Source organism: Eublepharis macularius, chromosome 4, assembly GCF_028583425.1.
Source record: "Eublepharis macularius isolate TG4126 chromosome 4, MPM_Emac_v1.0, whole genome shotgun sequence".
In the NCBI taxonomy this organism is placed as follows: Eukaryota; Metazoa; Chordata; class Lepidosauria; order Squamata; family Eublepharidae; genus Eublepharis; species Eublepharis macularius.
Genome location: NC_072793.1, coordinates 34270686 through 34284370, shown reverse-complemented (window position 1 = coordinate 34284370; position 13685 = coordinate 34270686). Strand labels below are relative to the sequence as shown.

The window sequence follows — 13685 nt, the reverse complement described above, 5'->3', positions numbered from 1 at the left end:
TTGCTCTGTCATGCAGGAGCAGTGCAGGGTTTGAGTAATTATAACATTCAGGCTAATAAAAGGACAACTATACAAATGAGGGCAAAAGATTAGCACCAAATCTGTATCCTTTTTTAGTCGGAGAACTGTTCTGAGTAGAGATGGGCACGAACTGAAATATGAACCAAAATTCGGAACAAACCAGGCTGGTTCATGGCTCACGAACTGGCGATTTATCAGAGCCTATTTCTGACGAACTGCCATGAACTTTAGACTGATTTGTTTGGTTCTTTTTTTGATTCGTCACTGCAGACAGCCTGGTGCCAATCATTCAGTTTCGTAGGTAACAGGGGATGGACTTTCAGCAGACATTCTGCTGACCCAGAAGTGACGATTTGCTGACCCAGATGTGATGTTTTCACAAACCAGCCAGGGCAGGTTCATGGAAGTTCATGGTTCGTGGCTCGTGAAATGTGATGAACCACAAACCACACAGTTTGGGGTTTTTCCCCAGTTCGTGTCCATCTCTAGTTCTGAGCCTTTTTAAGCTGTTCATTTTATGATGTGCTTATGTTCTGTTTGAGTTTTCAATGCTGAGTTTTTAATTAATAACTTCCATTGTGCTATGTGTTTCATTATTTTTTAGCCATCTCAAGTAGGTATGGAGAGGCAGCGCAAAAATTTTAGGTTAACTGGTAACAGGCAGTTAGGTACTTATGGAATAGTCTGTTTGCTGAGGTCAGGAAGGCTTCCAGCGTTTCAACAGGCTTTCCACAGGCGTTCAAAACTGAGTTATTCAATAGGGCTTTTCTACAAAGATAATAGGATTGTATACCATACAGAATGCTTTAGAAAGCTACTTGGGTAGAGGTTTTGGGACTATGGTGTATAGTTTGTTCTGCCTGTTGCTGCAAGTAGGATCCTGCTATGTCATCGTTGCATTGTTTGAATCATGTTAAAACCTATGCTTTGTTTCAATTCTGTTTTCAGATTTCTTGTTGATTCCATATTTCTACAATCCAGATCCTATTGTATTGTTTACTGGATGACTCATTCTGTTGATTTCCTTTGTAATCTGCTTTGAGTCCTAGTGAGAAAAATGGACTATAAGTAATGTAAATAAAATAAAAATATGAAACTGTGATTTACTATAAAATAATAACTAAATGGTGGAAGACTAATCTCTAAAACATTAACATCCTTTCCAGATCAGTCTCTCAATGGGTACTTCTCCAAGCTGCACCCTTTCAAAGAATTCTTCTGACATCCTTCATTTATTTATTTATAGTCCACCTTTCTCACTGGAACTCAAGGTGGATTACACAGCGTGTGATTAGTACAGTCCATATCAAGGACATTTCCAGAAACAATGCCATAGGGTAAATAAATACAAGTTTACAAAGATAAAACATTAGCAAGAATCCAACACAGAGTTGAAGACATGCTGAAACAGAGCATAAGCAATTCTAGGACTGACATTAAACAACATGAAGCACAGGTTGTTTAATGTCTCATAGGAGCACATATTTAAAGCAACAGGTAGTACATAAGGAAACATAATGGTGAAGTCTATGGTCCCAAACTTATTCATGAAGCATCTGAGACCCCTCCCTACAATACAGCCTTCCTATCTGAGTAAAAAGCCCTTTTGAATAATTCGGTTTTGCACTGTTTGTGGAAAGCCAGGAGAGTGGGGGTTTCCTGACCTCCTCATGCAGGTCATTCCACCACTACAGAGAAAACCTGTGTATGGGCTGTTGTTGATTTCACCCATGTGCAGGGTGGCACCTGCAGGAGACCCTGTTCAGATAAGTGAAGCTGTCATGGAGGAACATAGAGAGGGAGGTGGTCCCATAGATATACTGGACCAAGGCCGTGAAGAGCTTTGTATGTAATATACAATACCTTGAACTGAGCACAGTAGCTGGTAGGTAGTCAATGAAGTGACTGCAGGATGGGAGTGATGTTCATGTTCCTGCTCGCTCCTGATAACAGTCGAGTCGCAGCATTTTGTGCCAGTTGGAGTCTCCTAGGTAACTTAGATGGGAGACCTATGTATGACACTAGTCAAGTCTTGATGTTATCATAGTATAGATCCAGGTGACTAGGTCAGCCATGTCGAAGTAAGAAGCCATCTTCCAAGCCAGAGTGAGATTGTAGAAAGCATTTTTTGCAGCTGACTTAACTTGTTTTTCTAGTAATAGTGCCGGATCCAGTATAATCCCATGATTATTAACTGAGTCTGCAGGGGTCAGACAAACTCCATCGAAAGTGGGTAGTACAATGTCTTTCAAGAACTCTGTCTTCCCAACAAGCATCACTTCCATCTTGTATGGGTTCAATTTCAGTTTGTTTGTTTTCAGCCATTTTGCCACAGCTGTCAGGCAGCGATCCAAGATTTCTACTGCATCTTGTGGGGACCTGGATAGCGAGATACAGAGTTGGGTGGCATCTGCATATTGGTGACATCCAATTCTATAGCTATTAATGAGTTCTTCTAAAGGCTTTATGTAGAGTTTGAATAACATGGGAGATAAGATTGCGCCCTGCAGAACTGCACAAAATAACTCCCATTCTGGAGATAGCTGATCTCTGACAGCAACCCTTTGAGTTCGTTCCGTGAGAAATGATTTAAACCAGTCCAAGGCAAATGATTTAAACCTTTGATGCCCACTTCTGTTTCTAAATGCCTCAACGGGATGGCATGGTCTACTGTGTCAAAGGCTGCAGATAGATCCAGGAGGAGCAATAAAGAGGCATGGCCTTTGTCTATATTCAGAAGATCATCTACTAATGCTACTAGTGCGTCTCTGTCTCATGTGCCCTGGTCTGAATGCAGACTGGAAAGGGTCCAGAGCACTAGAGTTATCCAAGAAGATCTGGAGTTGGTCAGCTACTGCTCTCTCAATCACTTTGCCCAGAAAGGGCAGATTAGAGACTGGGAGATAACTGGCCATATCATTTTTGTCTAGGGATGGTTTATCATGCAACATGAGCATATAAATAGAAGTGTTAAACTATCAGCAGGATTTGACTGTCTTTAGCATGCATGTAGGCTTGTAGTTGTTCATGGTGGTACTTCGCTATAGTTACTGGATTTGGTACACTATTGTAGGGTTGCTGCATATATAGAGTTAACACAGATATACAGTGTTGTACTATGTATGTGCAGTGGCTTGGATACGATAGAGGCCTTCTGTTGCTATAATGGCAGAAGCTTTAGTAGACGAGCAATAATTTAATTTGCAGAAGAGCTTGATGCTACAAACTTTAGTGTATCCAAACTGGTTTTTCCAGGAGCTCCAGGCAGACATTAGGACAAGCTGCAATTTAACTTTGCTAGGGCACAATCTGTTTCCGTGTTGGTTTACTCCCTCATCACTCCCCCCCCCCTCCACTGCCCAGAGCGTTGCTGACAGCCCAGGTGAAGGGCCACTTCCTCAAGATACCCTCAGACCAGCGCTTCAATGATTGCACTTTTGATTGACGTTAACTCGCTGTCCCATACCTTCTTTCACTGTCCAAAGCATGAGCTAGATAGAGATTCCTTAAAAAATGGCTACTGAAGTATTCGAACATTCCTGACTCCTTAAAATAAAGACTATTACTGAGTAGCCTTTGCAAAAGGTGCATTGTGGACATGGCAACTTTTTTTAAACTTTTTTTTTTTATTCTTAAACTTTGTTATGGTGTATGGCTTAAGGGCTGTTAAGCTGCATAAACTAACTAACTAACTAAGAGCATAATCTTAAAACTTCTGGTTTGCCCTTGCATAGGAGTGAGAGTATGCAAGGGTAGCACTTAAATGCCCTCAGTGGCACCAACTTTCCTGTACTCCTGAAAGCAATTAGACTTTGATTTTGAATTAACTGCATAACTTTATCTTCTTGGTGACAGGCTAGGTTCTTTGACCTTTCCACTACCACCTTACCAGCTGTGTTAGGAATTCTTCCCATTTATAGGTTTATCTTGTTCGTTGGAAACATATAAAAAGAGTGTATTTGTTTTATTTAGAATTGTATTCTGAATTAAGCTCTCCCTTCCTCTAAGTGTTACATCTAATTTCATAAGCTGAAGATGTATTTGAAATGAGGCTGCTACAAGAGATGGCCTCCCCATGGGAACTCCCCACCATAACATTTTAAAGACTTCGACACATGGCTTGAAGACATCAAATCTTACAGCAGGAAGAATAATCAGCCCAGGGAGACCACTTTAACCAGTATCCCATTGGCAAACATGGACACAGTCTTGCTGAAGCATGGTCAGAACATTTGGGCACAGCACCTGTATGCAAAGGGGTCTCTGTGAGATGTATCAGATTGACATTTCTCACTCCACCCCTCTCCCCAACCTTGATGTGCCTTTGGAGGTACTTGGTGTTCCAAGCTGTTACAGTGAATTGAAGTTATGCATAACTTTCATATCCCTATCCATTCTACCTTATTCAGGAACACCACTCTGTTATATCCTTTGGAAACTGGCTGCATCATTTCCTGCACAATCACCGCACCTGGGTGAAAAATTATCAAGCCCATTGTGCGTTCCAACACTTTTGATATTAGTCTTGCCTTAAGAATCCTATGGGATTTTTCCCAGTAGGAAACAGTGCCACCTAGTTGTTGCTGTTTTACTGCTAAATTTAGCTTGCCAAGAGTAGAAGAGTGCTCTATTTTACGCAAGGTATTGGGGCTCTGATTAACAGGATCTGGGTGGATGGCTTTTAATAGCTAGTGGAACAGTAGTATAGGGGAGCTATGCAGTACTGAAATGGTGATAAGGTAACCTTGTGATCTTATTTGTCACACTTGAAAAATTGTTTCTTGCCATCATTGTTTTGGAACATTGTGGTACAGTATCTTACTCAGTAGATTATTATTAGTCACTTAATATTTTTGCCACAGAAGCACAAGTTTCCATGACAACTTTTGACATACAACCTCATTTCAGAAAGGATGTTTAATAAGATTTTTTAAAACTTAGAACGGAGATTATATACTGAGTCTATAGCTTTAATGCTTTTGTGTCAACAGCAAAGCAATCTGTTCGGTGCTGCATTTACGTTCTCTAAAAATGACAGAAGATGCTGCCTTAAAAGCTGAAGCATTGGGTAACTCGGAATGTATTTTACAGGCAGGTCTTGATAAAACATCTAAATGGTTAGCCACATCATAAACTGAGAAAAGGTGTTTAATGTCCCAGACATTTTAATAAATGACTTGGCCACTGTAGCAGCTATGCGTCAATAGGTACGCAGGGGGGGGGGACTATTTTTTTTTCTTTTTTAGAATTAGTGAGACGTTTATCACAAGATACCTCAGGGTCAAAACAAACAAAAGGCTAACATGAGTGAGTGGATCTTCCTAGTGTCTCTATATTACATTTTGTGCCAAAGCCCCCAATTCATACTGGGACTGAAGGGAGAGAGGGGGCATACATCCTTTTTATCCTTACATGGTTTTGCCTATTGAAACACCCACCCGAAGCTGCTATTAGCACTGGAAAGGGGAGAGCCTGTTTTTTCTTGTCTTGTATTCCTATATAGTTTTGTTTTTCTCACTGTCCCGATCTGAATTGGGCAGGGCAGATACAGCTGAAGTCTAGTCTCAAAAGATGGTGGAAAGATCTGCTCAGTGCCTGAGACCGGGATATTCACTAGTGTCCTTTTGGATTCCACACTTAGGCTATACTTCAGTCTGTCTGTAATATTCTGACTATGAGCGGGACCACAAGTGACACCTGACACAGGTTGGACACTAGTCAGCTTCCCTCAAGTTTTGATGGAAAATGTAGGCATCCTGGTCTTGCAGCTTGACTCTCTGACTGCTGTCCAATGGACTTTTCAACTGTCACTTGTCCAACATTCCGCCAAGCTGCCTACATTTCCCATCAAAACTTGAGGGAAGCTGGCAAGTGTCCAACCTGTGTCAGGCGTCACTTGTGGTCCTGCTCATAGTTTATGTACTCCGTAACTGATAGGTGGTTCCAGGGCTTTTTTTCTGGGAAAAGAGGTGGTGGAACTCAGTTACGTAGTGTGGTTTTCTGGAGCTGGCAAACTTAATTCGAAGGCATTATACCTTGCTGAAGTCCCTTTCCTCCCCAAATCCCACTCTCTCCAGGTCCCCCCCCCCCCACATCTCCAGGCATTTCCCAACCTGGAGCTGGCAACCTTAACTCTATCGCATTATAACTTGCTGAAGTCCCTCTCCTCTCCAAACCCTGCCCTTGTCCACAGGGCGAGCAGGAAGGAAGGCAGGCAAGCTGCGGCCAGAGCAAGACTCGCAGGGAGCACAGGAAACACAGTCTCTGGTCACCATCCGGCTGGCGAGAGATGGCATCCTGGCCCAAGCAAGCCCATGAGCTCAGGTTGCCTGGGCACAGCGCTGGAGCAGAGGAGCGCTGGGGAAAGGAAGTGCCAGCACCTGGTCTCCGCATCAGCACTTGTGCTGACTGGCCATGCCTGCTGCTTAGCCACCTGGCACGCCCTCGTGGGCAGGGGGGCTCCCTTCTGCCTCCAGCCAGGGGGAAGCACTCGAGGAAGTGGTGGTAGATGCAGCCCCTCCCCAGCAAGCTGGGGCACGGGGCCCACTCCTGTTTCGCCGCCACTGAGGCTCAGCATGCCATGAAAGAACCTGGAGCCTTGGGCTGTGTGTGGGGAGGTCTGGGATCAGGGGGGGTGCACCAGACACGTGATTACTTTCAAGTGGTTCTGGAACTCCATTCTGCCACATTCCAGCAGAAAAAAAGCCTTAGTTCTAACGTTGTTACAGACAGTGATTGGTTATGAGGGTTCAAGTTGACCAGCAGCATGCACTTGTGGATTACAGTGTAGTGAATAAATGGCCCTTAAATACCCAACTTGGCCCCTCTCAATTTAGAAGATAATCTGGTTGTATATTCCCTCATATCAACTGTACTGTGTTAACTGGACAAGTCCTTGTTTCACACTATGAAATTAAAAGTAGTATAGTCTGAGAAGCATGGAGTTGAACCTTGCAGTAATACCTGTAGGTTCTTTATAAGGGTGCCAGATTTTGTCCCCTCATTGTAGGCCTCACATATTCAGTACTGTTCCCAGGTGTCTCCCATACTCTGGAGGCTGTGTTGTGAGGCATGATGGGACTGCAGCACAAGGGGGGCAAAGTCTGATATACTTGCAGTTCATTTGGATGCAACCAGTGTTTGAACTGCCTGGTTTTATTTCTCAGCTGTTAAGGAAACTTGAGTATGCTATTAAACACAAATGGTTTGTACTCTCCCCATGCAAAATAAAATATTTCCTTTCTTTGGGTGGTTGTCAGTCGCTAAAGAATTTTGTTAAGAAGTGTTGGCCTGTCATGCTGAAATGCCTTCCTAGTTGTAGATTCTTACTGAAGTTAAAAGGTACGGAAGAAATACATAAGAGAGAAAACCAAATATTCTGTCTGTAGAACGAAACTGTGTCTAGCGGAAATAAATGGCTGTGTTTAGAAAATGATTAAGTTTAGTGAGGTGAGCTTTTGCCTAAGGAGCTATGACTTAACTCTTCTGCAAGTATTCATGGAAGCATGTTGATGCAGAATATAACAATTGAGTTATTGGTTTTCATAGACAGGACACGTTATTTAAAAATACTATTTAGCATCCTCATAAGTGTGCGCCATTTGACTTGCTGTACTTAAATACGATAGTAGGAAGCCTATATAAATGGTGCAGACTACAAATACATTGCATCTGTATTGTTCTTCACCTGTTTAAAATGTAATTGCTCTAACAAACCATTAATATTACAGAGAATCCATTCCAGTTTTGGGCAATTGCCATGGTTTTTGTTGTATTTTATATAGTATAGATTTGGAACAATACAGTATTGAGATGGCATTATGCCAAAAACCTTAGCAGTGAAGACATTGTAATCCTAAAGATGTAGGTGTGCACACATTTATACTGATGAATCCCCACGTTATCTTTTTTATCCTTTCACACCAAACAGTTGCTAGGGTTCCTGTCATCTCAAATTCTCATGTTTTCCCCTGGCATTGGCATCCTTAATCACAGTGGAATAATGTAAGGCAATGACACTGTGCCTAGTCAGTGTAAACTTAACTACGAGTACCTTTGACCTGTGATCAATATGAGTGTGTTTCTCTTTATAGACTAGTATTTCCCTTTATAGACTAGTGATCTAAAGCAGTGGAAAAGAGCAAGAGTCCAGTAGCACCCATAAGACTAACAAAATTAGCCGTAGGGTATGAGCTTTCGTGAGCCACAGCTCACCTCTTCAGATACTGAAGAGGTGAGCTGTGGCTCACGAAAGCTCATACCCTACCGCTAATTTTGTTAGTCTTATGGGTGCTACTGGACTCTTGCTCCTTTCCACTTCTACAGAAGGACTAACATGGCTACTCATCTTGATTTATAGTAATCTAAAGTTAGCAGTAGCTGGCAGTGCATTTGAGGGTGGAATTCTAATTTTTTTCTTGTTCTTTCCCCCCCCAACAAACAGCTGAAACTTGAAGATCGGTCAGTGGTACCTCGGGATGTTGTCAGGCATATGGGCTCACGGGTAAGTTCTGTTGTCTTGTGTATGCACGATTAATGCTCAGGATTCCATCAGTGGTAAATGATGCTTGGACTGAATCTGAACCACAGAGTACACTTGCCTCTTGTGTATCATCTGCTTCTGTTGTACAATATCTGGGCCTGAGACAGTAACGTAAACTAATAATACTGAATCTTGCATACTTCTGTAACAACTGCAGATTAAGCTAGCCACTTTAAAGTGCATCTTCAGTATTGAATAGTTTGGTCAGAGTGACAGAATTGGCATTGGGAGAGCAGTAATCTAAACCTTTTTAAATGGCCTCTGGCTCAAAAATCTTGGTATCTCCATTTTGCAACATCATACATAGTTTCAGGCCCAAGTAGAGCTTTACATTTGGAAAGGCAGATTTAATTATACCAGTGCTGTTCAAGTCAGACTAGGCAAAGCTGTTTGCATCTATTGTTTTACAAGTCATAATGTTCAAGTATGACATACTGATTGTTTTGCAAGTTGCAAATTTGAGTGTCTGAAGCTCTTCACCCAAATGGGGGAGAAGGGAGAATGTAATAGGACATTGAGTGCCATAATGAGGCATGAGAGCCACACAGCTAATTTGCATACTGTAGTTAAACATTTAACTGCTTTGCATGAACACTGAGGGATACCAATTAGTAATCCAGTTTTTAAAAATAATTTCATGATGCATAAAAGTAGAGTGTACACGTCAGATCTTTTGCAGAGATTCTGTGCTTTGGTTAAACTGCTGTTGCTGTCTCCAGCAAACTGTAGTTTGTTTGGCATTGCTAAACTGGGCTTCCTAATTATGGTTTGTGGCTAATTTTATTAGCAAGACTGTACAAACTCATTTGTCATTGCATCTGAATTCAGACATCCCAATTTGTTAGTGCTGCTCCCCACAGTTACTTGGATGCAGCTGACTGTATAGAGCAACCCAAAAACCCTAGCTGTTCTGGTAGTAATGGTTGATATAGGAAGCACTCTGCATGGAATTTTAGTGTTGCAGTTGTCTTCAGTGATCATGGGCATTTCTGATCCCTTCGCTGGACTGAAACTAGAAATCACTTCCGTTCATTGGTACACAAATTAATTTCGATTTCACTCCGAACAGGGAATGAAATTATCATTCCATCCTGTACAGCAGTTAATACACCTGTATACATTCCTCTTAAGGCTGTTGTATGCCATAAAACACTGTCTAGCACCACTGGATTCTGTGTTGCCTACCCCATCCTTGCAGCAGCAGCACCATGTCGTTCACGACCTGCCTGCATCAGCCCTGTAACCTGGGGCAGTTTTACCTCCTCCTGAGGAGGGTAGCGGGCACAGCCCAGGATCAGCCTGGTGAGCAGGAAGCGCCCAATAGCCTGAACCTCAAAAGAGCAAGCCCCAGGATGGCAGGCAAGCCAGTGGGGAGGCCTGGGTGGGTCTGGTGAGGGAATGGGCAGGCAAACTGGCCCTGGATGAGCTGGGAAGGGAGAAGCCAGGAAGGCTAAAAGGAGGATGTGGCCCTTCCAGCCCAAAGGCTGGGGAGAGGGCAATTCAGGGAGGCCAAGACAGGGTTGGAAGGAGGCCCGTGGATGGGACAAGGAAACTCCTGTATAAGTACAGTTGCCAGGGACCCCAAGTGGGTGTGCAGGGGGCTGGGGGGGGGACAACAGGGCTCTGCGCACACATGCTCCCCCTCCACAGAGGAATCTCGGTGCACACTGACTGAAAACCACCCCTTTGGAGGCAGTTTTCAGTTTGAGTGTCCACACACTATGGCTTCTTCCTTCATCCCATTGGAAGATGAGTGGGATGGTTTCTCTCTCCGTCCTGCTCATTTTCCAACCAGATGAAGGAAGGAGCCACAGCACGTGCACGCTCAAACTGAAAACTGCTTCCAAAGGGGCCAGTTTTCAGTTAGTGCACACCAGGATTTCTCTGCGGAGCATATCCATATGCTTCTCCCCACCGCCTTGTTTCCCCACCCCCTTACCAGAGATGTCATTGTCTAGGAGATCAGTCGATTGGCTGGGGGTGCCCTTGCTTTTTCTTTGCAAGGGTCTAATTGGAAGGGAGAGATGCCATTTCCAGGAAATACAATAAAAAGAGAAACGCTTACTCATGCTGATGACTGGTAAGCATCGGAACTTGAAAAAAATGGATTTTTTTCAAGGAGGGAGGTTTGTTTGTGTTACCATTCTGGAGAATCAAGGTAATGATTCGAAACAGTAATTTCCTTGTATTTCTCATGAGTTTCCTTTTGCACACCCCTAGGTGCAATCCCCTTCCCTGACCCGTTTAAGGCCTGCGGACACCCATGGATGACAACTAGCAGAATGGCAGAGAGCCAGCTGCAGGCTCTAGTGAGGGAGGAGCCTCTCACACACTCCGTAGGGGGAATGACCAGTAATTGCTGGGGGTGGTGGATTTCTCCTCAGAAAACCAGTAATACAAGACATACTACTAGGGATTGATCAGGGTCATGGTTTCAAGATTGCTTAAAGAACGTCTAAGTGAAGTTCTACTTACCCTGGAAAAATGGTCTTTTTGAGGGCAAATGTGCATGAGTTGCAGTCAAGCTCATTTTTAAAAGAGGGTAAGACATTTGGAAAGTAATGGAGGCAGAAAAAAGTAGGGCACATCCTGCAAGAGACCTTGAACCCCTCCAAATTTTTTCCCTTGAAATATCAGTCACCCTGCATTGAGAGTCAAAATACTCAGCATTGGGAGTATAGACACTTTGCCAGGTACCAAGATGGCGAGGATTACCTGCTCTTTCCTCCATGTGCATGTGCCATTTCTGGAGCTCTTGTGAGATGAAAGTTTGCATATTATGGTTGATGAGCTAATTCATCTATTGTATAGCATCAGCTTTCCAGAGTGAGTGCGCTGTGTGTGCGTGCGTGCGTGTGTGCACGCGCGTGTGCGTGCTTATTTCTGTTAATAGGTCTTGATGTTTGAGAACAGCTATGGGATCCAGCCATCAGCTGGGCTTTGTAATGGACTATGCTCATTAATAAATAAAAGTATGTTGTTGCACCAGCTCCAGTTGTCTAAGAATTAGCTGAGTTAATGATGCGTCTGGGTTTCCTTTTTTCCAGAGAGCCACACTGTATGTAGATACAAATGGCATTGTTCACATTGATGTAGAATATTTTACCTTTTCTCACTGGCTCAAAGTGACATCGCAGTAACTAATTTCTAATAATAGATACTTGTGTGTTCTTGCAGATAAATAGGATAAAATATTTGGCATTGCTATAACATGTATGCGTTCAGAGGTCTTCATATGTTCTTAGTGGTCTTTGTACTCCTGTAAAGTAACTAATATTATCCCCATATTGCACATGGAGAGGCCGGGGAAATACTGACTTTCCATAGAAATTGTTTCCCCATGACTAATGTTAAATTGTGTGTAACGTTAAAAGAAGACTTTTGGTCTGAGATGTTGTATATTAAGCATACATTGTCCAGTCAATGTCAGATTATCCTTTTGTGCAGGCTCCCAGCCTATGAAGACTGGGTTAGAAAGAAGGGTGATATGTTCAGACAGATGTCTGTGGATGTTGCAGTACTCTTGATTCAAATGGGAGGAATGCACAGGAAGGCTTGCCTCTTTAATCTTGTTATTTATCACATTAGATTGAATACTAAAATAACCATGGACAGAATAAAATCACAGAATGAGTGTGTGTCAACTTCCCAGTGGAGCCCCAGAAGCCCTTTGGACCCTTTGAAATGGCAATGTATGTAGTGTGTGGAGCTGCAGCCAGAAAGGGGACAGTGGTACAGATTGCCCCCTAATACTTGTGAGAGCTGACCTATAGCTCCTGCAAGAAGAAAGGCAATTTCTGCTGACTCTTCTCCTTCTGACTGCAGCCCCCCCCCCAAATCTGTTGTTGTTCCTTAGGTCTTAACCCTCACAAATGACGTCAGGGGGAAGGGAAAGGTGGCAAACATCTTTTTTGCGAGCTCTCTCTGTTCATAGCTGTGTTAGGGTTTTTTCTACACTTAAACACAATGTACTATTTTCCTTGGGTCTTTAAAACAGGTGGTTGTGGTCTTTGATAGCTTTGATGGGGAAGGCACAATGGCGTAGGCCCAATCTCATCAGATCTTCAAAGCTAAGCAGGGTCCATACTTGGATGGGAGACCACCAAGGAAGACTCAGCAGAGGAAAGCGATAGCATACTTCCTCTACTTCTCACTTTCCTTAGAAGCCCCTTGCCGGCGTCACCATACGTTGATTGTGACTTGACGGCACATACACATGCACACATTTACCCATAGAACAAATACAAAAGTCGGTGTGTTAAAGTTTTATTTTTGTGCGACTGAAAAATGTGCTGTAGTTTAAAAACCCTTTGTTTGCTTTTCCAGGACAGCCAGTGTGGGACAGTTGTTGATGTAAATATAGAGTGTGCAGTAAAACTGGTGGGAACCAACTGTATCCTTTATCCTGTCAACAGCAAAGATCTTCAGAATATCTGGGTGAGAATGCATAAAACTACTTGTTGTCATAAAGTAGAAAAGCTAACAGATTGATCATAAGTCATCAGATGATGATGCACATCTAGTGGTTTCTTTTAGTAAATTTGGTCTCATTCTAGCAAGAGTGATGCAGAATTTGCATGATCACTGTGCGTGTTCTTAATATCCTGCTAGCCTCTGCCAGGCAGCCGAGGGCTTGTTCTGTGACAAATGGAATGTAGAGCCTCTGCATGGTTGGCGGGAGTAATCACCTGACTAAAGCAGTCCCATGGCAACAGTATGTTTCTGAGATAATATACAGCACATTAGGAAAACCTTTAAAAGAACATCTTATACACTAGAGATGTACAGGAATTTTCTGTTGGTACCTTTGGCGTTTCCATTAAATGAGATTTGATTAGAGGTTTCTTTTTTTAAAAAATAATAATTCATTTCTTGAACAGAACATGGAAGGGATCTACCTAAAACAAATTCTTTGGGCTGTGTTTTGAAACCTTCCTAAAATGATCAGAAATACGGCATTCCCTTCTATGATTTTCTTTGACGGCAGGGGGAAAGAGTTTTTAATTGATTGTCAGAGGATGGTGCTTTTGCCCTTTTCTAAAATACTTGACTGCAAGAATGAGGCTGCTCCAAAATTCAGCCAGTATGTTTTGATTAACATTCATCTACTCAACTCCATCAT

At 42.8% G+C, this 13685-nt stretch overlaps 1 protein-coding gene across 4 annotated transcripts in view; it reads left to right on the top strand.

Moving 5' to 3' along the window:
* Positions 1-13685, top strand: part of UBE2O (ubiquitin conjugating enzyme E2 O) — a 92464-nt gene that overhangs the window by 39670 nt on the left and 39109 nt on the right. For all 4 annotated transcript variants that reach the window (XM_054977208.1, XM_054977207.1, XM_054977206.1 and 1 more), the window contains exons 2-3: positions 8465-8524; positions 12890-13000. In XM_054977208.1, coding sequence (XP_054833183.1) covers positions 8465-8524; positions 12890-13000 — 171 coding nt within the window. The remainder of the gene's footprint in view (positions 1-8464; positions 8525-12889; positions 13001-13685) is intronic.